Genomic DNA, 22,645 nt, shown 5'->3' on the forward strand with positions numbered 1-22,645 from the left:
TGAATTTCTCCGCTAGATGCTATATAATCGCAGGCGGATACAATTTCCAATTTATTTAAAATACATTACTTCCTAATTAAAAGTTACTATACTATTTAAATATACTTATAATCATCTTAGTTACCTATTCATTTAATATCGTTGCGGGAATGCAAAAACCCCATCAATTGATCGACGAGGAACTTAAATTTACACTCATATAAGGGCGAGTCTGATAGACCGGCAATCGCAGATTCCGCAACTATACGAATAATTGTTCAGAGTTGTTTAGAATGTCAGAACATAACTGAGCTTAAAAACGAAATGAGCAACTGAAAAAATGAGAAATTTCTTAATGACGGTAGTATATTTACTGAATTTCTCGACTAAACACAATATACTTAAATTGTCGCTACGCTGACATTGATCAGATAAGGATACAGACAAAATAAAACGAAATACTTATTTGCGGACGAAATCGGAATCCCGGCGGAATCGTGATTAATTAATTTTTAAAGCAAGCCTCGGCCAAAATATAATAGTGAAAAGATTTGAATGATACTTTTTCTCGATGGACATTTATACAACATTGGTCAGTTGGAGATTTTGTATGCGTTCTGGGGTTATGTATAAATCATACCACGTCAGAGTGAAGAATGTGACAAGGAGTGAAAAGATAATGCGGCGGTTAGTTTTGTCCTAATTTTGCTCATCCTTGTCAATGTCATCATCGCCTGCAGGAGGGTTTTTAACAGCACATCGTCGACAAATATAATCTTCATTGGCCTTGACGTCTCTTGCTTGTAATCCGACACATCTGGAAAATAAAACAACACTTGTAGATCCTTAGCCACCAATAAGAACCAAATAAAAATAGTAATACCTCAAATGGAACCACATTTCACAGCCTCCATCACATTGCACCCAAATGACTTCCTTACCTGCAGGCTATGTTAAAAACAAAACATTAATTCTACTGAACGAAAGCGCACAATTTTCAGAAATACCTTCAGGCATTGATCGGCCGCACAATCTTCGTCGTTTTCACTTTCATTGTTTGATTGCCTTTTCTTCCCATCCGATTTCTTCATCATTCTTGGTTTCTTATTTCCTTTCATCGTTTTCGAGTTCTTGTTGCCTTTGGGACCCTTAAAACAAAAGAGAAAATATTAAAATAACACTCACAAACGAATTTGTCAACATCCGACGACTTACTCTTGGCGTCTGTTTATCCCCTGGCGGATCCAACTTTCTCTTCTTGCCTTGCATTTTCTTTTTGCTGAAGGAATCTCCATTGGATTCACAATCCTGTTCTTCATCTTTGGAGTACAGAAGAGCCATCACAGGAGGTTCTGAGGGAGCCTTGATAGCCTGTGAAGAATGAAAACAAATTATGTCACACAACTGTTGAATTACTTTGGGAAGAATTCTAATACCTGAAGAATCCTTCCTATATGGATCGTTTCGTCGAGCGACACTTCGAGTGAATCACCCTCGAGGATGAGATCTTCGAGTTTCGCAGCAGTTTGAGAGGACAGAGTTATGAGAGGAACATTCTGTGAACATGATGATGAATTGTTTGATGGCGAAGTCCACACGGAAGAGTTTAGCTGTCGAGGAACTAACGGAGATTTGCGTACATTCTTCTTGTTAGAAGTCATACAACCTGAGCCATCTGATTTTTCCAAATTACAACAAAATTTAGTTAAAAACGTAAAATTATCTTGTCGATTGTTCGACGTGTTTTTACCTCTGGAAAAAGAAGAATACGCATGCTCTGAGTTGCTAAGCGCTGGAGGTTGTTCGACAACTTCTGGAATACTGTCTCTAGCCGTACATTCGCTGTCCTGTGACTCTTCGCTGCCACTGAAGAAATCGCGGTGCTCTCCGCTCACCGACAATTTTTGAAGCTCATTTGATCCAGTCTTACCATCCATTTTCTTCCGAGAAGTAGCGTCAGTAGCACGTTGCAACATGGTAGATAATTGAGACAGACATGCTGTTAACTCTTCAGTAGATAGCAGCTGACGAGCTCGATCCTGAGTAAAACAAGAATACAAATTCGGGTTACATTTTTGAAGTGATGATTATAACAATGTAATAACACACCTGCCAGTTCATGGCCCTCTCGGTGAGACACTGAAGAGCTTCACCCTCGGGTAATCGAACAGGAAGTTTTTGTAAAGACACCAGCAACGAGAGGATCGTTTCTAGACGAGGCCGTCTCGAACGACAACAATAGCCACAGAGGTAACGGCCATCTTTGATTCCGCTAATCGCATTGCCTTCACCATTTGTCTTGTTTTTGGCCCCTGGACCTTGTTGCTTCGCTCCCCTTAAACACGAAAGATGGAACCATTCTTTGCAGAGTGCGCATTCGATCATGCCTCCCTGGGCTTTGCCTTGGCAAATACAGTAATGAGCAAGGCCCTGATCATCATGTACTTTTTTCTAAAAGGCAAAACATAAAATTAGTTTACGATAATGTCAAAGTGAATTAGGATATTTACTTGAATGTTTTGAACTCGGATACGCTTGAAGCTAGTTAATTCGTTGTTTTCACTCTCTTTGAAAGCTTCAACGATCAGTCGAGGATCTTCCTTCTTCTCTGCCTCGAGGGTGATTACGTGAGTAACGTTGATTGGGTTGAAGGGATCTTCTTTGGGTCGACGGCGTCGGAAACGTGAAGCAACTAATTTTGAAAATTGCCTTAGTAAAACAGAAAAAGTATTCAATGATTCTGAAAAAATCCATACCTAATACGTCGAGTTTCGGGGAAAGGACTTCGATCAGGGAATAATATGAGTTCTTTCGTAAAAATGTTTTAGCAGTTCTTTCGCGCCAAGCGTGAGCGGCGGCGATCTGATTTTCGAGTTCGTCGAGCGAATCCAGTCTTATCGCAATCGGTTTGGCTTTGGACATCAAGCTTTCAAGCGCCTCAAGATAAGGGCTGTACTCCAACTTCTGTAAAACCTCTAGACGGCTGTTCCAGTCACGAGCTTTCTTAGCAGCTTCCTTTAAGGCAGCGACCGAAGGCAGGTAAGTTGGCAATAAAGCCACTTCTTTGATGATCATATCAGCAGAAGAAAGTGGTAGCCTAGGCCTAGATTTAGACACAAAAATCAATAACATAAGAATTCGAAAAGGAATTAATTAAAATTTTCCTAATTCATACTTTGCCTGCAAAAAAATGTTCGCCTTATCTTCGATCTTTTCTGACATTTCGAGCAATCCTTGTAGCTTTGCTAGAGATTTTTCCAACACCGGATGAGGAGGTAGACCGACGCCAAGTTCGAGCAGCTCACGCAAAGAGTCTAGAGAAACCTCTTCTGCTTCGTCTTCTTCAGTAGCATCGCGATCAGCGGAAGGAATGACTTCGGGATCCCAAATTGGATTTGTCCCGAGTAAATCACGGTACTTTTCGATCCATTCAGCCTGCTGAATTCGCTGTAAACATTCCCAAATGATCAATTAAGTAACTCATAAATAAATCGATAAAACAAGACTGCATTTTGAAAATCGTAACCCTTACCGTTCAATATTCCAATCAGAATGATAGATAAATAAAAAGCAAAGAAGCAAAATTGTAAACAGTTCTTATAGAGAATATGAAAGTTAATGCTAGTAGGACGATCAAACTTACCAGTTTCAAGCGGCCAATTTCAGGTAGATCGATTCCAAAAGTAGCTCCACGTTCGAGACTCTTTTGCAAAACTTCGAGGTCTGGAATAGATTGGTTTTCATCGATGGGTTCAAGAAGAAGCCTAACTTCTTTTTGAAACTCGGAAACATTTTTGAAAAGTTCTGCATAAAACAGAGGGAAAAATTTGAGCAAAGTTTCAGGATGGAAATTAGATAAACAGTTTGTGCTTATACCACAAATGGCTTCGGATTCGGGTAGCTTGCAAGGAAGTTTTTTAAGTTGTTGAACAAACAACTGTAACTCCTCTAGAGTTAGACGACATTTTGCCTCTCCCTGGAGTCGAGTACGCGTACGCACTTTGCTACTCATAAGCTGTTGGGCCACCATAGTGCATTTTTCTGCACTTTCCACTGCTTCCCGAAGTGACAATACTAATTCGGTGCCGGGGAATTTCTGTTCATCCGCATCCGACAGCAGAGCTTTTAAAACCGCTAGTTCTGAAAAGTTTAAAATTATTTGAAGACGCGTTACAAACCAAATGCTAGCAAGTTTAACTTACCAACTCTATCGTCTTCTTGTCCTTTTAAAGCTTCACGTAATTTCGCAGCCCAGCTATTAAAACTGTCTACTTTTCCTTGGATTTTCAGGAGAAGACCTTGCAACTCGTCCATCGTGTAACGGTAGCGAAGCGTGTGCTTCTGGGGCGGGCACTCGCACAAAAGTTTAATGTGCCTCAGACAGACAAGTTTGTCTTCGACGCAGCTACATGTCAACGCCGATAGGAAACAGGTTGTTTTACAATGATCGCATTGGCGCTCGTCATCTGGCAATAGTTCGAATGCTTCTCTTTCCGAATCCTGTAAAAAAAAAAGATCCATCTTTACCTTCATCAATAGATTGCTAACCATTAATTTGTCAGACCTTAACTCCCCAAGCCAGGAGATTTTTTCGCAACCCCTTTTCACTTTCAACCATTTTCACCATATCCTTGTAAGCAACGGTGGCGATCTCAAGGCTTAGTTCCGATGCTGAAGATGCGATCTTGCATACCAGTTCGTCGTGAGAAAACACACAAAAGCGATGTAACTGTGAATAATTTTCGATGCACTCTCGTCCCTTGTCCAGCCAGTCAGATGGTGTAAAGTTGACAGCTTCAGCGAAATTGTATCCTTGATTGAATCCGGCGTGATAGGCGCGGGGGAAAGTGACGATAAACTCGCCTGCTGCTTGATCTATACGGTATATGGGAACACCAGCGTCCATTAATATATTGGGATTCATGATTGTCACCAACTGATGAAGAAGATCTGGCTGGCCTGAAATGAAAACATAGATTAAGTAAGCGTCAAGCAGATATCACGCAAAATTAAAACTATTATACTTTTGAATAATTCAGGGGCAGCACTCTTCATTGCTTCTTCGAATTCTACAGCTCCGTCTCCGGGAACTCCGTACCAAGTTTTATGTTCTCCCCAATGTAAATAATTGATTGAGTAACTCCAATGATCTTCGTTGTGCCAGCAAAATGCAGAAAAACACATTCCTAATTTGGAAAGTAACTTTTGTTAAAGATGTGTTTTTAACCAAAAATTCGGTGAATTGATTTTAACGTACCAACATACATCCAAGGAACCTTCATTCCAGAGATATCAGCGTTAATGTAGCCCAATACTGAACCATCTACGTTCGGTAAATTGTTAAGATTCCATCCAGATGTCGCATATTCTTCGTCACCAGACAACAAATGCCTCGAATTGAGGGTTGGAAAGCCTGTCACACGTAGGAAGTTGTTAGTATGGAGCATCAATAATGTAATGTGTTTACGGACCTGATCCATGGTCCATGGAATGCAAGTCTGCTCCGTATTCAACAACGACATCTTCATCAATAGATGAAACGACTCGCCAGAATTCCTTTTCCACCACAGATGTCGGCACCAAGTGACCGGGCATATTGAAGTAGTCAGCCTTAAATTTATCGGCCATTTCGCCAAAAGTCTGTAGTGTGTACTCTTTGGTAGCCTACAATTGAAAAAGAAGTTGAATCGCATCCGCTTCGATCAAATTAATAAAAAAATAACCAACCTGTTCAAAACCAAATGCTTCTGTTGGTTTACTAACTTCTTCAGCTACGCAACAAGGACAGCGCCAGTCTCCTTTCGGAATTTCATTTAGAGGTGGATTCAGACAAAATGTATGATAACTGTCATCACATCCATCGCACAGCAACATGGCTTCTTCTGCATCACCTCGACCACAATTGTGACAAACATATTTTTCTAACGGGTCAAATTCGGTATTTGTATCCACTATAATCATAAGTAAAACCATTAAGAAATATTTTTCATATTGATTGATTGACAATTATAATAACCTTGTCCGCGAGTAACTCGATCGGTAGTTTCTCCATCGTCTTTTTCAGTAGGAGTGAAATGGCGATTACGTCTGGATTTTTTGGCTAAAATGCGAGAAAAATGAGATTAGTTTTTATAATTTTATGCAGGATCATAACGTAAAACTTACTGGGAGGGGGAGGTTTAACTGCCATCCGCGAAAGGATGTGATGAGGAACATAGTCTTTGTCCCTATCTGCGTCTTCTACCTTAACTTTTTCGTTTCCTACGCTAACTCTCTTGGTATTTTTCCCAGTTTCAAAGATAACGTACGGATATACAACTCTTTCATAATGGGTCCGGAGAATACCACCGATGCCTTTATTGTTGGCTGTTTTTAAGCCCATTCTTGTAGCAAGAGTTGTCCATCTTCTTTCTTTTGTGATTAATTCCATTCCACCTAAAATCAACACAGTTAACCATGTAAATTAGAATTCCAAACAATAAGCACTACCTTCTTCTTGAACAAGTTTGTGCAGTGTAAATAAGTCCAAAGCTTTCTTGTCAACAACAGGGATTCTCAGGGAAGATCCCTGTAATTCCCAGAATCTTGCAATTTTGTCCAAAAAATTTAATTTGATTCTGGTTTGAGCCTAGAAAATTTTTAAAATAAATTATTACATCTACATCTGAATCTGAAGGGATATAAGGGGACTTGCCTCTAGCTCATTAAGCCTCTGAATTCTCGGTGTGAATTTGCAGTTATCAACATCAACAGCAAATGGAGGCTGCCAACCCTATAACATTAAGCATTTTAATAAATTTATAGAAAAAGTGTCTAAAATGACATGAAAAACAAGATCAATGCATGTCCATCACCAATAAGATGAAAGATGTAAAAATGGAATGAACAACATGGTTGCCTGAGGGAAAGGGTGCATAAAGAAACCTGCTGTCTCTCTAGCACATGCTTTGTCAAAACCTCCCAGACAAATCTTTGGGGAAATAGCCATCCACATGCAACACAAAGATGGAATTTCTCAGGCTTAAAATTAATATAAATTGATGTCACTTACAGGTGGTGGCTTAATCTTGCACATCCCATATTTTTCAGCTTCCGGTCGGATTTTTGCAATATAAGCCAACGGGTCCTTAAATTCTCCTATTGATGGACAATATGTTGGTGCTGGTGGAGGAGGACGGAAACCCAATTCGGCTGACATTTTCGTCACTTTTACAGAAAATTCCAAGTCTCGATCTAACTGCGTTCCAGGTGTTTTAAATGACGAACGTCATGGACATTTCCTGCGTTAAATAGTGCACAAATCGTAAAGGCAGTTACGCTGTGCTTCCACTTCTTGCCTGCACGTACGCAACTTAATAGTGAGTAGTGGAGTACAGATTTTTTGGAAAGGGACGCCTGAAGGAAGAAATTATTTGTGTGAATAGTCGTTTCTTTAGCAGCTAGATGGAGTTTACTTTTTTCAAATAGACATTTAAATTGTTGCCATTTGACAAAATAAAAACAATTATCATAATTAAAATATAATATGAAAATATATTTAAGAACTATAATAAAAATAAAATGTTTTTAAAATTATTTTTCTTTCTTATTTTTCTTTTTTTTATAGGAAATTCGATGAAAAATAACTACTGGCAAGCTTGCTTCTGCAGTTTTGAAATTGATGGCCGATTTGTTTTGAAAAGTACTCAACACACAAGCTCAAGCTTTCTTACTTTCTATTACCGGCAGTTTTAAGGAAAAAGACCTAAAAGCATCTCAGTATGTCAGGAAAATACATTGAAGAGCTTCCCACAACAAGAGAAATGGTTCAAAAGTACAAAAATAAGCTGGAAAAATGTTTGAGGGACTATGAAGGATTGAATAAGACCCTCGCAGCGTAATCATTTTATGTCATGATTATGTCTTCTCTACCTGCCTTAACCAGTTTTTTGTAGTTTAAAATTTCAGTTTGAAGACAGAGAAAATCTTGAATCAAGGATTGATTCCATGGAAGAAAATCTCCGAATGACTAACAGTGTTTTAAGCAGGACGCAAGCCTTATTACTGAAAGAGCGCAATAATTGTCAACAAATGGCTCTTCATATTGATCTACTTAAAGTAAATCTAACCTTAAATTTAAAAAAAATATGTATTAATTAAAATTTATTTAGAAACAACATGAATTGGATTGTGACAAACTAGATCTCCTCTTGTCACTGGATGGAAAACCTGTTCCAAGCCATTATTTTCAAGGAGAACTTGTTTTAAAACAACATATGGCAAAAATGGATAAACTGACAAAGGAACAGGCCTCAAAATTACTTGAAGAGCGTTCTCTTTTGAAAGAAGAGTGGGACAGAGAGAGACGTTTAAACGAGAAATGTAAAAAAGACATGAGACAAAGGTAAAATATAAAGAACATGACATGGTGAATTATAAAACAATAAAAAATAATCATTGTTAAATTTAAGAATCCAGGATTTGCAGGAAAAAGCTGTGCTAGCAAATGAAAGCAGAATACTTCATAGCCAGAAGCATTTACAGAATTTTCTTTCTGGGAAGCCTGTTGATGAAAATGATTATAATTTTCATGGTGATAGCAATTCAAATGTTTACGGATCGAAGATGGATCATTGCTCTGATCAAGAAACCAAGAGGCTTAGGGTAGAATAACATTTATTTTTTTAGGTCATGTGTACAGCACATCACGTTAATCTTATTGTACTATTATAGAAAAAGGTCGCAGAACTACAAAGCGAAATAGAATCGTGCAATAAAAAATTGACGGCGCAAAACAGTATAATTCATGAAATCAAGGACGAATCTAAAAAAAGACAGGAAAAATTTCTAGTATGAACACTTATAACTCAATTGAAAAAAAAAAAAACATAAAAACGAATCAACTTTTATTGCATTTTCATTTTCAGGCACAGACGAAGTCTATGAAGGAGATAATAGAGCGGTTAAAGGAGGAAAACAATCAGTTGAACAAACGGAGACTAACCGAAGGTTCCGGTTTCCGCACTGAAATCAAATTATTACAAGATCAGCTTCATAGAACTCAACGCCAGCTTTGTTTTTTAACCTTGAGAAAATCTGAAGAATGAAACTTTTCTCCTTACATTCACCCTTTTTTCCCATCTCTTTAGTTTTTTGTTCCGTTTCCAAAAAAAAAATTGACCTGATTTTATGAGTGACTAATACGTGTGTTGAATAAGTATACATTGCGGCTTTCATTTCACAATCATGCAGCTTTGCGCTTCTTCAGGTGGGGTCGGAACAATTGTACCTACTACTTAAGGCCTGAAAACCGCGTTTACATAGTTCGACCCTTTTTGTAGTTGGTCCTCCTCCTCACTCCTCACTTGTTCCTTCTCCAGCTCTTTGAGTTGCATTGGCCATACAATATTTTGCCGCTAGGTTCGCTCGTTATGTCCTTCAAGAATCTGGGCGTAATTAAAGAATTTACTTTTCAGGCCCTAAACATGTACTGAGCTTTGCAAAACAGATACAGAATTGAAAAAAAATCTCTGGGTGGTTATCAGTTTCTGCGTCAATCAATTTTTGTATTATTCGTCCAATGTCCAAGATTTTTTTCAGAAATCTACTTTAAATAGGTAATGTGTTCAGTTACTTTCTAAATTTGTAACTTAGCTAAGCTTTCAATAGTTCCAAATAAAATCTCGAAATTATTTTATATTATCTCTTCACACTTTATAATCAGGCAAGTCATTTATTTGCTAAGCTTATCAATAAACATAGTTAAATATAGGTCAGACCAATAATTTATTTTGCTGGGTATTGCGTGTGAAAAAATGTGACCTTTCACTTGCACGAAAAGTGTGTGATGAATGATGCACATGTACATTTTCTAATTAATCATCTCATTTCTTAAATTCATTTTCTATTTCAGGTTAAAAGATGTCTCGTCTGAAAAACTTTTTTAAGCGAGGAAATAACAATCAAAGTGACTCAGGACCTTCTGATATTAGTGGTCCAGTGAGTGTTTCTCATAATGTTCATGTTGCCCTCAACCATCAAACAGGTGCTATTGAAGGACTCCCTGAAGCCTGGCTAAAGTTGGTTAATAAAGAATTGACGTAAGTAGCGTTTTGCCAACTTTTTTTTTTAAATGCCTGTGTATGCCTATTAATTTGTTGAAACAATTTAGTCAGGGAGAATTAAATGAGAATCCAGATGCCGTCCTTCAAGCAGTTCAGTATTTCATGTTTTCTCAGAAACAAGGCCACAAAAATTTACCTTTCAAGGTAAATTAACCTCCAATAATTATTTATTGCAATAATTCAAATTAATTGTGTTCTGTCTATTAAGATTTTGGCTACCAGAGAGATAATTGAAAAAGAATCTATGGAAATTGAAAACATGGGTAAGTTTTGAACCACTTTACGCTTTGTTACTTTCTGAATTCAAAAAGTGAACAGCTGAGTGCAACATTCTCGTCAATAAGGATCAAGCAAAGTTGCGACTGCTATGCTTGCTAGTGCTGCCGTGAATCTCGGTATGGCTTCTATGACTTTACCTAGCAAACAGCCCCAAACACCTCCCGCTTTACCCGCCCGTTCACCTGTTGGTATTACAACACCGACAACGTCTCCTCGGCCGTCCCTATTCCCTACGGGCCATGTTCCACCGCCCCTGCCTGCTGTTCCGCCTAAAGGTAGCCGTGTATCCCTGGAATCTACAAATCTTGATGACTGTAAGTGTTCCTCGACGCCAAGCTTTCATTTTATGAATCTGTGAGCTTTATCGATTTTTTTTCTTTGATTTTCTTTGATTTTTTTTATTGAATGATCCTAATAATATTTTTATTTTGTGTCAGGCGGACCTAATTTCAACAAAACTGTCGTCGTTAAAGACGTAAATGATATTTTTAATTTTATTTCTATCTTCTTATATAAAATGTGCTGAAGCAATTTTCAAATTTAAGGGTAATTTAAAGGAAGCAAAGAATGAACAAGAAGATTTCGATGGAGGAAGCCCACTTCTTATTCGCAAAAAAGAAATTAAAATGGATGGTATGATGTCTGATGATGAAGTTGATTCCGCATTAAGAAAGCTTTGCAAATGTGGCAATCCCTTTATGCGTTATGTTCGACTAAAAGAAGTTGGCGCTGGGTATGTGCTATTTAAATAATATTTATTCATTCGATACATTTAAACAATATTCTAAATTTTTAGAGCGTCTGGCACGGTTTACATTGCCAATGATTCAGAGTCAGAAGGGAAAAATGAACGTGTTGCCATCAAAGAGATTGATTTGTCAAAGCAACCTAAGCGCGAAATGATTCTGAATGAAATTTTCGTTATGCGTGACATCATTCATCCAAATCTAGTCAATTTTCTTGATGCGTATTACGACGAAGATTTCCTTTATGTAAGTGCAATGTGCTAAAAATATTTGATCGCCAATGATTAAAGAATTGAAATGCCGTAGGTGGTAATGGAACTTCTAGAAGGAGGACCATTAACTGATGTCGTAACAGAAACGGTGCTCAAAGAAGGACAGATTGCTGCTGTCTGCCGCGAAGTTCTTCTTGGAATAACGTACTTACATAGCAAAGTAAGTGTTGGAGATCTTATGATTCCAAACAAAGCCCTTAACAATTTTTCTGCTTGTTTTTAACCAGGGTATTATCCATCGAGATATCAAATCTGACAATGTTTTGCTTGGCATGGATGGAACAGTTAAAGTGACAGATTTTGGGTTTTGCGCAAATATCCAAGGCGATGAGAAGCGCCAAACGATGGTGGGAACTCCTTATTGGATGGCCCCAGAGGTAATTTACATTTCGTTTAGGATTTAAAATGACAATGTCTAAGTATATTTTAAAATCAAATAGGTTGTAACCAAAAAGAAGTACGGTAAGAAGATAGATATATGGTCGCTTGGTATCATGGCCATCGAAATGATAGACGGAGAGCCACCCTACCTAAAAGAAACTCAACTGAGAGCTTTGTTCTTGATCGCAACAAATGGTCGACCTCAAATTCCGTCATGGAACAAATTGAGTCCCGAGTTTCAAAATTTCTTAGAGCGGTGCTTAGAAGTAGATGCAGACAAGCGAGCTTCCAGCGAGGAATTACTCAAGCATCCCTTTCTCCTCCGTGCTTCTGATTTGCGAACTCTTAAAGGAAATATTCAAGCTGCTCAGCAAATCTTGAAGAAAACGATGTGAGAGAAACTGCCTTTACCCTAGCTGTTAAATGACAAAGTCCCTTTAAACGAAATAGGGTATAAACTTGCGGGACCAAAACCGAGTGCCATACCATTTTTAACGAAAATGATCCTTACAAAGATTTTTGGGTGTTCCATTTTGTTTTTTAACTTCGGACAATCATTTGACTAAAGTATCTTATTTGTTTTAAATTTCAAGCTGTCGCTACCCCCCAAAACTAAGGTTTTCATGGACCACTCTTTCTTTCCCTAGTCTTGTTCATCAAGCCTTAACTTTCACAGTATTTTATGTTCCGTAAGACGGATTGATTGTCGCTTGGCTTTTATCCTTATGTGCATTAAATTGATGCAATATACAACTGTGAACCTTCGTTCCAATTCGATTTTAATTTAAATAAGCGCATCAAATTGAATAGATTGACTAGACGACCAGATTGTTGAATAACTCGAAATTCAGAGAAAAATTATTCTAAAATTTCCGTGTATTTAATTCAAAACTTGGTAATTTCTGTTTAATCGTATTTATACATCACAACGAAATATTTTTTTAAATAGAGGCAAATAGAGATTGAAGAAACCATGGCGCCCAAGATCCTGTATATCACTTACGTTTTGCACAACAGACAACTGAGAGATCGTGCGACAAAACGAGCCCAGGTGATTATGGTAACTACTTTCGGATTTCATGTGGGCTGTTGGCTAAGATGGAACATAAAGTCTGAGTATTTTCTTGCAATTGTGCTGCCAGATTACTTATGTACTCCTTTGCCTCGCAAAGCTCTTTCTTCAGATTATCTATATCGCTGTTACAAGCCTTCAATGCAACTGATTTTTGTTCTAGTTGGTATCTCAAAGAGGTTACTTCCTCAACGGAGTTGCGACAATTGCAAGTTGGGCGTAAATTGTTTGGGGCAGCAACATCGGGGAGAATATAGTCACAGTCGTCCTTAGTTAGGTCTACAACTTCGTGGTTTGCACTATCGCGAGTGACTCGAGCAGTTGAAGCTTGGGCTTGGGCTTGAGCAGCTGGTTTTCCCGAATCCAAAATGTTCTTCTGGTGATGATTAATTAGATTCAGCAATAAAGAACTCAGATTAGTGTCCTGAGCGGTGGGGTTCTTTTTAAGCATCAGGTCTCGGATGTAAGTATCGATGTTGTGCAGATTTTGAGATATCTAAAGAAAAACCAAATCGTTAAAAATCGCAAAGAAATACTGAGGCAACTACAGTAATAAATTACTAGTCCATTTTGAGGAGCTGGCGATGATGGTTCCATCATTTCCATTCGAGATACGACCTCCGTATTTTTTGGCAATACAGGACAGGAAGGGTTTGCAGATTTTGTTTGTGCTGCAACAGTTGGTGAAGTTTTAGCAGGTTCACCTTTTTTCAGAATCAAAGTCTTGGCAGCAGGTTGTAGCATTTTTAATGGTTCAGCTACGTTGGTTTTGAGGGCTGGATCTGTTGAAGAAAAAGCTTTACACTTAATAGTCGGAGTCGAGTTTCCCGCGAGTTTTGGTTGTTGCTGGAGTGTCGTGGAAGAAGGAGGAGCTTGGATTTGCTGTACAATCTTTCCAACATTCTTTTGTACGATGTGAGGCGGAGTATTTAATGATGACTTTAGCGTTATCACGGTTCTCGAAGTTTTATCAAATGCATCTTTTCTCACAATCAAAATCTTGGAGGGAAGTTTCACGGTGTTTTTCAATGGTTCAGTTACTCTTTTAGGAGCATTGCTATCTCTGCTTTTTGGCGCAATTTTGACAGGCGTCGATTTTCTTCCTGAACCTTGACCGATTTGACTTAACGATAAAAGCTGCAGAAATTCGTTCTTTGAAACAGATGGTGCCAAAGGGGTAACTTTATCCGTAGACGCAACAACCAAATTTGCCTCGACGTGTTGTTGTTGAGCGGATGGTCCGGAAATTATCAGATGACCGTTGGATACTGTTGGTGAAATGCTTGATACAGGCGGTAGAGTATTCGACATATCTTTAACTTCGGTTGTGATGGAGTCATTTCCTGATGTGTTGAACTGTTTACTAATTTCACTTATTCGCGTAAACGACGTGTCGAAATGATCCTCAGCAGAGGGTAGTTGCATATCGATTGATTCAATTTGATTTGCATTTGGTTCAGGCAGCACCTGATTTTTAAACATTGTTATTATTTGGTGAAGTTCTAGGTAACAAAAAATTGTCTATACCTTGTTTTTTTTATTATTCTTTCTTAATAAAAGAGCTGCTTCTCTCTCTGCTATTTTAATTTTTGCTTCTCTTTTTGCCTTTTTTATGGCAAGTCTCTTTTTCTTCCATTTCTTTTCTCGAATTTTTACCTCGATGTCTTTGGCTTTTTTCTCTGCTTTCGTGGCTTTTTCAATAGCCTTCTCTTTTTTCTTTTTAAGTATTGGTAGACGACGACTACGCCTCTGACTCAATAATCTTTTTTTTTTAACTATACATGAATTTACAACATTGTAGTCAAAGCAAAGGTTGAAAAAGGTGATAATGACTTAGACACTATCGTACCTGAAACAGTTGTCTTCCATTGGTAAGCAGTTGGTGGCACTGTTGACTGACAGTAACTGTGCTCTTCTGTGGGGGGTGGAACAGGTATGATTTTTGGAATCGGAATGTTTAAACTTGGCACCCAATCCACACCTACATCAGGTTTACCTATATAGATATTGAAATATGATCAAATTATTTTCACACATATTCTATCTAACATACCTGATACAAAATGTTTTGAGCAAACTAAAATTGGTTCTCTTTCCGTATCAGCTTCAGTAAGACCCAATGCTTTCAACCACAAAGAACGTCTCTTTTGGATTAATTGTTTTGTCAATTCACACATAGGCCCAGCTTTTACCTTTGGGATACTTGGCATACTAAAGTATTTTTCATTTCCGTTACCCGATGTAACAGATGTGCAATATGGACTCAGAAAACATCTGTTACGAGGTCCCATCTTAAAGACGATTGAATATTAACTAAATATTCCTTTTATTGTTTTCACAGTTTCGGAGGGAGTTTGAGTTCAGTTTAAGTTGTAAACAAAAACCCACAACAATTAATCGATAGTGGAAAAAACTCGATAATCGATATATTTCCTCGTGGCTTCTGCTTTTGCCAGAAGATTCTTGTCTTAACTTGCAGTCTTGCTCTTGCACCACAGTCCCTTGCAGAATTATTATTTAATTCGCTGATAAAGTTCATCTTCGTTCGCTCTATTCATTCTTTAAAATCTCAATTTGTAAGACTCTGTTAAAGTTCAAAATCTCATTCCCATAATGTCATTTTCGGTGATAAATGTCGTTCGAAACGTTTCACGCCATGCGTTACCGGCGTCCATGAGGTCTATCCTGTCGAAACCCATTACCAGGTCTTTGTGGTACATGTCTAATCCCACAAATCAATTTGTCCCAACAAAACTTTCTCCAGCATTCAAACATACTCCCCTGAGCCCTTCCTGCCCATGTGGAGAATGCAGAGGAGTTCATACAAGAGGTAATACATTTTAACCATTTCACGTCACATTTAAATACAGCATAATATATGTTGCATCATAGGGGACAAAGAGCTGATTGAGTTCCTCTCAGAGGAAATTGCTGCTGAGAAGAAGGGAATGAGCAAAGCCAGGCCTGTCGCTAACTTGGATGGATTTGATGTTAAACACAATGGTTCAGAGATAGTATTGTCTAAGAAATTTAATGATGAACAGTGAGTAAATCTTTATGGGACAATTCTAAATTGAAACTTGTGGCTTAATTTTATTCATTAAACAGAATTGAGATAACAGTTAACGTCAACCATTCTGTTGATGCTGACATCAGTGAGGAAGTTGACAACAAAGCTGACAATCCTCCCCAGGCTGAAATGAAATCAAAACCACACTTTGAAGTCAAACTAATGAAGGGAAATCAAGTAACCAGATTTGCCTGCAGTTACATTCAAGATGCAGGAGAGCCTGTTGAAGATGCCCCAAGTAAGTGTTAATTGTATTTGAATAGCCAACAATATAAATAACACTCGATTTTTTCAGATGACATTTTCACTATTGATGAACTTGCAGTATATGAGGACAAACATAATGATCAGACTTATGCTGTCGCTGGAGACATTCTTGATGGGGTATATTTTAAAGTCAACAATATTTTAACCAAATTAAACTGATATTTCACATTTTCGTTATAGTACATGTACGACCTTCTGATGAATCTGCTCGAAGAACGAGGAGTATCCAACGAATTTGCTGAAAAGCTGAGCGATCTAGCTACCAAGCGGGAACACCATCTATTTATTAATTTGTTAGAGAGCCTTCAGTCTTTTGTCCAAGGCAAATGAAAGGTTTAGAATAGTTTTGAGATGAAAAATAAAAAGCTATGTAGTCATTTTGTTTAAAATGCTGATTTATTATTTATGGTTTTCCAAAACAATGGTTATTTAGAACCATCAGGGGTCTTAAATTCATTTTCAGTCCCCATTACTTCTTTTTCTATTTCTTTAAGGTCAATATTCTGTTCCTGGATTGCTTTCTAAAACAGAAAAGAGTAGATAAACATCTATAAAAGACAGAAATGTTGGACCAAAATTAACTTACCCTAACACATTCACGATACACCTTAAAGAAAGGACCACATGAGTCTGTTGAATGATCCCCTCTTAAGAATTTTTCTGTGAACCATGTGTTGAAACATGCATCATAATTTTGCTTCAATTGGCTACAGGCTTCACTTACACTATTCATGGTACAAATTTAACCTAGAAAAATAAAAATACAATAATCAATTAACATACTTTAAGAGCTTTGTGTGTCCCACACTTGTACCTTTGAACTGTAGATGAAGATTGGGCAGGATAAGCAGAGATCATTAACAAATTAGAGCACTTTTCTTGATTGAAAATTTATTCAACACGGTTGTAATTTCAATTAAAACCGGTCCTCAAAACATATTATGTACTAGGTAGTTTACAGCATTATCAAATCATGTGTACTTTGATTCGATCGTCTGCTCCATTGAGATAGCCTAGCGGCGAAAGAAAGTAACTTTTGTAGCAGACAATATTTTGCATCATTTCTCATTACCATAATCCCATTCCCTTCCTGCAATTCCTTGAATTTGGACGAGCTCACATGTGGACACTATTTATTACAGCTGTTGTAAATTATAAGAAATACTTTTCTTTGCCACAAGAGAATTGAAATACTGAATTAAAGAATGAGCTCCAATAAAACTTCCAAATCAATGTCCAAGTCCGGTTCTGAAGTTCTTAAACAAGAAGATGTTGTTCTTGCTGTTCTAATCGCTGATAGTTTTTCAATACGCTTCGCACCTGTAACTGATTCAAAACCGAAGGTGAAGATCCTACAATTAGATTTTTTAACGTTGAGGACACATATAACTGTTTAACTATTATTACATCAGGCACTTCTTCCGCTGGTCAATAGGCCCATGATTGACTATGCCTTGGAATCTCTACTTCTTAGTGGAGTACAGAAAACCTTTGTTTACTGTGTTGCACATGCTGATCAAATTCGTCAGTACCTCAAAGAATCTAAATGGATGAGATCTGTGTCTCCTATGTCCATTGAAGTTATTTCTCAAAGCCCTGATGACTGTCGATCTCTTGGAGATTCCCTTCGAGACATAGATGGAAAGTCATTGATAAGAGGAGACTTTATATTGATGTCTGCTGATGTCATTTCTAATGTACAGCTCATACCCATATTAGAAGAGCACAGGTAAATTGTAACATCTCTATAAAGTTGTAATCAAATCCATATCAAGTTTTTATTTTGATTTCATGCACTCTTTAATAGAGAAAAGAGGAAAACTGATAAAGGGATTGTCATGACACACATTTTTAAGAAATCTTTCCCGGGTCATCGATCCCGTTCTGCAGAAGAAGAACTCGTCTTAGCCATCAATCCCACCAACGGTCGTATTCTCAATTACCAGCAAACAACAAACCTGAAGAAGCTCAGTTTTCCTTTGGTGAGTTTCTGCTTTCAGTGTTTCGAAACCAACGATTCTTATTGATTTTCATATCAAATCTACAGGAAATGTTTAAAGAGCACGGTCTTGTTGATTTGCGCTATGATTTGGTTGATACGCACATTTCTATTTGTTCTCCCGTGGTTTTGCCGCTTTTTTCCGACAATTTCGATTACCAAACGTGGGGAGATTTTGTCCGAGGTATTCTCATCAACGAAGAAATTCTTAATAATACCATCTACTACCATCAGTTGGAAGGATCATACGCGGCACATGTTTCGAACGTTCCCATGTATGATGCTGTGAGGTAAGGAACACTTTCCAACATTTTAAATTCTACTCATCAAGTAACGAAAATGTTTATTTTTACAGCAAAGATGTTATTCAACGATGGGCATTTCCGCTTGTTCCCGATTTGAATCGGAGTGAAACAACTCCTCGACACACTTTATCACGTCACAATGTTTACAAGCAGCCTGGTGTCACCTTGGCCAAGTACACAATAACCTTTTCTCTTTTTTATTTCCATGTTACCATGATAACACCCTATTTGCGAAATAGGGAAAGTGTTTTGGAAAGGGACGTGGCGGTAGGAGAAAACTCTAAAATAGGAGAACGCACATTCGTCACCCAGTCCGTCATTGGCAGCCGTTGCACAATCGGAAACGACGTGTACATCAATAATGCTTATATTTGGGACGATGTTAACATCAAGGTTAGACCCAGCGAAAATTTTATTTTTGATAAATAATCAAACAATTTGCTTTTAATTAGAACAACTGCCACATTGAAGTAGCTCTCATCGCCGATGGTGTTGTGTTAAATGAAGGAGTCAAAATCGGCCGAGGCTGTGTCATTGGACCCGGAGTAGTTTTAGCTGCCGGTACCAAAATCCCTGACAATACTCGCCTCATGGCCCATCCTCCCAAATGTGATAACGACTTTGAAACATCGGACGAAGAAGATGGTAATGCAAACTTGAATACGTATGTCTATTAATTTAAATATAGTTACATTGGTATTTTTGTTTCCCCTTTTAGATAAGGTAGCTAAACCGTTTAGTGCCGATAGTGTCGCTTACGTTTATCAACGACCCGTCGAAGAAGATTCCGATGCAGAGTCTTTGATTGATGAATTATGGGGCTTGGACATTGATGAAGATTCAGAAAGTGAAGAAGATGAAGACGAAGACGAAGCTGATAACGACGAAGATGAAGAACACGAAGAAGAAGTGGACGTGGGCGACCTGCCAGAGGATATGAATGCTAGATGTAAGTTGCCTATGTGAACCTAAAAAATTAATTTACTAATTTGTTGAATTTTTCTATAGCATTTTATAATGAAGTCTTGGAGAGTCTTCAAAGAGGCTACGAAGAAAAAATCAAGGGTGACAACTTGGTTCTTGAAATTAACTCGTCCAAATACGCTTATAACGTTACCATGAAAGAGGTGAACATGCTCGTTATCAAAGCTATGCTTTCGTTGCCATCCGTCATGACTAAGGTAAACTTTAACGGCGAATCTTTTTGTATTAGATGTTTGATTGAAATTTGGTTGGCTTTTACAGAAGGCCGCCACTGGCACCAACGAAGATTGGGTCGCTCTAAGGCCGATATTGCAGCACTTTCTTCCTGTCATGAGAAATTACTTGAAAAACAATCAGTCGATGTTGGATTCTCTCGAGGCTCTGGAAGAATTTGGAGTTCATAACTCCCATTTTGTGAAATCTATTTGTAAAGTTCTCCATTTTTTGTACGGCGAGGACGTGTTGAGTGAGGACGCAATTTTGGAGTGGTACACCAATCCACCGAACGATCCCAGTGCATTGAAAACTATCCGGAAAACTGTACGTCTTAATTTCTTGAAAAGTTGACTTGATCCTTGGCCTGTTATTAACTTGTTTGTGTTTTGAAACAGGTGGAACCATTTATTACATGGCTGGAAGAAGCGGAAGAGGAATCATCGGAGGAATCGGATTGATAAGTCGCACTTGAATTTGTCCTGGTTTCTGAGAGCTGTAACAAATATCGAATTTATTGAAGTATATCTTTTTTCACAATTTATATGTCACTACTTCACATTTACTTGGATAACCATTGAAAATTACAGGCGTTGGTCACATAAGTAATAAGTGTAATGGTGGCGTATTTAAGAGTAACCGATTCAGTTCATGTCGTGAAAGAAACCAATTTTGAAAATCCTTTCGTAGTTCCAAATGGGTTAAATCGTAAAGAAAAAGGACGTACAAAATTATTTTAACGGATGCATTTATTTGAGAAATTTTGTGATTAACCGGTAAATGGAAATGCTCATCAAATGAAGACGTTGGAATGTGGGATGGAAAGAAAGCAATCCAAACCAAACGATTATCCATTTAAATCTTTTTCTTGTTTGCTGGTAAATTCATTCTCCAAATGGTGAAGGTGAGTAGCGAAGCGAAGCTCACCCAGACCAAGTAGGGCATCATCAAGTAAGAAGCCGTTTCGTTGACAGATTTAAAAGTGTAGACACAAGAAGCGATGCCGATAAGCAGAGCGATGACTTCGTAGAATGCCTGGAAATAGATAAGTCGGTAACAAAAACTAAAACTCTTTTTTTTTTAATACTTTTAAATTGAATAAATACCCATTCCAGATTGTGATAATAGAAGAAGATGAACGACCAAGCATAGTTGAGGACGAGTTGAATGGCGAAGAGGGTGAGTGGCAAGCCGGCCGGGCCGTTCAAAGTCTCGCCGCCATCACGCCAGACCAAGTAAGAAGCGAAACCCATCGTGAGGTAAAGCAGAGTCCACACGATTGGGAAAGCTAAATTGGGGGGACGCCAATTTGGTTTCTTGATATCCTGCGCGCGTGTGGTTCAAAGTCAATATTTAAATAAGGGCGCCAATGACAACGCTGTATAAATTACGTAAAAATCATGCAATGATTTTCGGGAATTTTCTACTCTTCCCTTAAATTTTCCACCCAATTTTGACACACAGACAACCATTCCTTGCATGTTACGTAATTTATGTGCACTGTCAAACACTCTTGACAGCGGCAACGCCTGTTGATTGTTTGGTTAAAAAGCGACACAAATCAAATGTTTTTTTGGGAAAACTTACGTTGTACCAAGTTTTGATTTGTTTCCTGGTTGCCATGCCTGCGGGAAGGGATCCAATCCATGGCAAAAGTGTCAAAATGATGGCGGACCAGACGATTTCCATTTTGTTAATTCGATGTGTGATGGTTAACTCCAAACCTTACTGCTGCTCAGACACTGCGTGAATGGCGGGGTGCTTTGACTGCTTCTCTCTACCGCGGCTCGAGTGTTTTGACATTCGCCGGAAGGCGTGGTCTACGTGCCTGGCAGCAGGATCTTGATTTGTTGTATAAGAATAAGGAACGAAACAGAAAATATCCAGATGTGCATGTGGCAACTGGATACAGTTTGGGGTTTTATCTTAACTTGACCCTGGGTCGTAAAAAAGATTTCGAGTTCAATTTTTTGGGGGAAACACAGTAAGTCTTTCACACGTGGCTAGTAATTTTACAACTAGAATTCGTAAATCAACATGTCATTCTTAAAAGTTAAACCCTAGTAGCGTAAACCAAAATAATCTGTTCACTAAATTGTTGTCGAGTCCATCAAATTATTTGTTTTTTGGCCTTTTACCTTTATGACGAATTTCCCTTTTTAATTTTGAACCTGCCAACGATTTTGTTGGAGAAATCTTTTATCACTGTTATCTATCGTTGACTTGCCCAAGACTCACTCTGGACACACTCGTGTATGACGTTTGAGGTTTATTTATATTTTGAAGTGAAGCGAATCAGCTGACATCTAGCGGTCATATTTGGAGACGCCATTTCTTTTTGTTGGCTTTTATGACTAATGATTAGAAACGTGTGTGGCTTTACTAAATGTTACTTTGGACGAACACAAATAGAAATAGAGTCGTGACACATCGGCCGGCTATGCCGACATCTCTTCGTGAGTTTTTGACGCAGACTTTGTGGACAAGATGGATGACTAACGCCTTTATAATATTCAGACTCCGCATTCACAACAGAGCCCTTCTTTTGTTTTCATTCGATCACGTTCTCCGATGTATGTATTCCGTCACGATCGAAAAATCATCAAAGATAAGTTGCTATTCAATTTGAATACCGTCGTGACGTTTTGTCTTCTCCCCCCCCCCCCCTGTACCGAAGGTAACAAAATAAAAAAAAACACGTCGGCGGGTTAAAATTCCTCGAGTATAAATAGCCGTGACTGTGCGTTCGGCGAAATGAATTTATTTCTTTTTAGGAAGGAGAGAAGAGGCCGACATATGCATGGGTGACATTGCATGCAGGCTGTGCCCCGCGTTGGACGCGAGTTATAGTCTAAATGGAACAGCCCCCGGTATTTTTAGCAGAAACTGGGGAGAAAAACAAAGTGTCTGAAAAAAAAACTCAAATTCCATTCGGTCTACTTATTTCAAATGCACACCACCACCACTAAAGCTTT

At 38.2% G+C, this 22,645-nt stretch overlaps 6 protein-coding genes and 1 long non-coding RNA gene across 10 annotated transcripts; 3 read left to right on the forward strand and 4 right to left on the reverse strand.

Annotated features, from left to right (window-relative positions):
- Window positions 1-327: 327 nt before the first annotated feature.
- On the reverse strand, window positions 328-7,396 carry LOC124203749 (lysine-specific demethylase lid-like). Its single transcript, XM_046600560.1, has 23 exons — window positions 7,031-7,396; window positions 6,674-6,751; window positions 6,469-6,607; window positions 6,145-6,414; window positions 5,996-6,079; window positions 5,707-5,930; window positions 5,451-5,643; window positions 5,237-5,392; window positions 5,004-5,165; window positions 4,544-4,938; window positions 4,182-4,479; window positions 3,856-4,119; window positions 3,623-3,783; window positions 3,155-3,426; window positions 2,736-3,082; window positions 2,490-2,671; window positions 2,089-2,430; window positions 1,730-2,018; window positions 1,416-1,654; window positions 1,195-1,350; window positions 987-1,127; window positions 863-927; window positions 328-796 (listed from the first exon to the last, which is right to left on the reverse strand). Exons 1-23 carry the CDS (start codon window positions 7,175-7,177, stop codon window positions 679-681), a joined length of 4,722 nt encoding a protein of 1,573 aa, XP_046456516.1. The 5' UTR covers window positions 7,178-7,396; the 3' UTR covers window positions 328-678.
- Window positions 7,397-8,847: 1,451 nt separating this feature from the next.
- LOC124203758 lies at window positions 8,848-9,179 on the reverse strand. Its single transcript, XR_006878605.1, has 2 exons — window positions 9,044-9,179; window positions 8,848-8,982 (listed from the first exon to the last, which is right to left on the reverse strand). It is a non-coding gene; the product is annotated as an uncharacterized LOC124203758 (long non-coding RNA).
- Window positions 9,180-9,434: 255 nt separating this feature from the next.
- Window positions 9,435-12,525, forward strand: LOC124203753 (serine/threonine-protein kinase PAK 2-like). 2 transcript variants are annotated; one of them, XM_046600579.1, is made up of 11 exons: window positions 9,435-9,575; window positions 9,872-10,058; window positions 10,130-10,226; window positions 10,291-10,345; window positions 10,427-10,675; window positions 10,799-10,836; window positions 10,907-11,094; window positions 11,158-11,353; window positions 11,414-11,539; window positions 11,607-11,756; window positions 11,820-12,525. In XM_046600579.1, exons 2-11 carry the CDS (start codon window positions 9,880-9,882, stop codon window positions 12,153-12,155), a joined length of 1,614 nt encoding a protein of 537 aa, XP_046456535.1. In that variant the 5' UTR covers window positions 9,435-9,575; window positions 9,872-9,879; the 3' UTR covers window positions 12,156-12,525. The 2 variants fall into 2 exon arrangements, with proteins under 2 accessions (XP_046456535.1, XP_046456536.1); XM_046600580.1 differs by lacking the exon at window positions 10,427-10,675.
- Window positions 12,526-12,618: 93 nt separating this feature from the next.
- LOC124203752 lies at window positions 12,619-15,123 on the reverse strand. Its single transcript, XM_046600578.1, has 5 exons — window positions 14,886-15,123; window positions 14,682-14,828; window positions 14,360-14,607; window positions 13,394-14,299; window positions 12,619-13,328 (listed from the first exon to the last, which is right to left on the reverse strand). The coding sequence occupies exons 1-5, from the start codon at window positions 15,121-15,123 to the stop codon at window positions 12,825-12,827; spliced, it is 2,043 nt and encodes a 680-aa protein (XP_046456534.1). The 3' UTR covers window positions 12,619-12,824.
- On the forward strand, window positions 14,004-16,558 carry LOC124203755 (complement component 1 Q subcomponent-binding protein, mitochondrial-like). Its single transcript, XM_046600583.1, has 5 exons — window positions 14,004-15,662; window positions 15,725-15,875; window positions 15,941-16,140; window positions 16,198-16,286; window positions 16,350-16,558. Exons 1-5 carry the CDS (start codon window positions 15,446-15,448, stop codon window positions 16,497-16,499), a joined length of 807 nt encoding a protein of 268 aa, XP_046456539.1. The 5' UTR covers window positions 14,004-15,445; the 3' UTR covers window positions 16,500-16,558.
- Window positions 16,559-17,202: 644 nt separating this feature from the next.
- LOC124203751 (translation initiation factor eIF-2B subunit epsilon-like) lies at window positions 17,203-20,351 on the forward strand. 2 transcript variants are annotated; one of them, XR_006878603.1, is made up of 12 exons: window positions 17,203-17,512; window positions 17,582-17,898; window positions 17,977-18,151; window positions 18,217-18,458; window positions 18,524-18,646; window positions 18,713-18,866; window positions 18,926-19,118; window positions 19,192-19,422; window positions 19,482-19,654; window positions 19,719-19,997; window positions 20,069-20,192; window positions 20,261-20,351. XR_006878603.1 is itself a non-coding variant. In XM_046600576.1 (11 exons), the coding sequence occupies exons 1-11, from the start codon at window positions 17,375-17,377 to the stop codon at window positions 20,129-20,131; spliced, it is 2,088 nt and encodes a 695-aa protein (XP_046456532.1). In that variant the 5' UTR covers window positions 17,203-17,374; the 3' UTR covers window positions 20,132-20,214. The 2 variants fall into 2 exon arrangements, 1 of the variants encoding a protein (XP_046456532.1); XM_046600576.1 differs by lacking the exon at window positions 20,261-20,351 and having other exon boundaries at window positions 20,069-20,214.
- Window positions 20,352-20,401: 50 nt separating this feature from the next.
- LOC124203756 (translocator protein-like) lies at window positions 20,402-21,952 on the reverse strand. Of its 2 annotated transcripts, none has more exons than XM_046600584.1 (4): window positions 21,809-21,952; window positions 21,258-21,607; window positions 20,777-20,995; window positions 20,402-20,705 (listed from the first exon to the last, which is right to left on the reverse strand). In XM_046600584.1, the coding sequence occupies exons 2-4, from the start codon at window positions 21,357-21,359 to the stop codon at window positions 20,526-20,528; spliced, it is 501 nt and encodes a 166-aa protein (XP_046456540.1). In that variant the 5' UTR covers window positions 21,360-21,607; window positions 21,809-21,952; the 3' UTR covers window positions 20,402-20,525. The 2 variants fall into 2 exon arrangements, with proteins under 2 accessions (XP_046456540.1, XP_046456541.1); XM_046600585.1 differs by having other exon boundaries at window positions 21,258-21,511; window positions 21,809-21,948.
- Between the last annotated feature and the right edge of the window lie 693 nt (window positions 21,953-22,645).

Source organism: Daphnia pulex, chromosome 10, assembly GCF_021134715.1.
Source record: "Daphnia pulex isolate KAP4 chromosome 10, ASM2113471v1".
NCBI classification, from domain to species: domain Eukaryota; kingdom Metazoa; phylum Arthropoda; class Branchiopoda; order Diplostraca; family Daphniidae; genus Daphnia; species Daphnia pulex.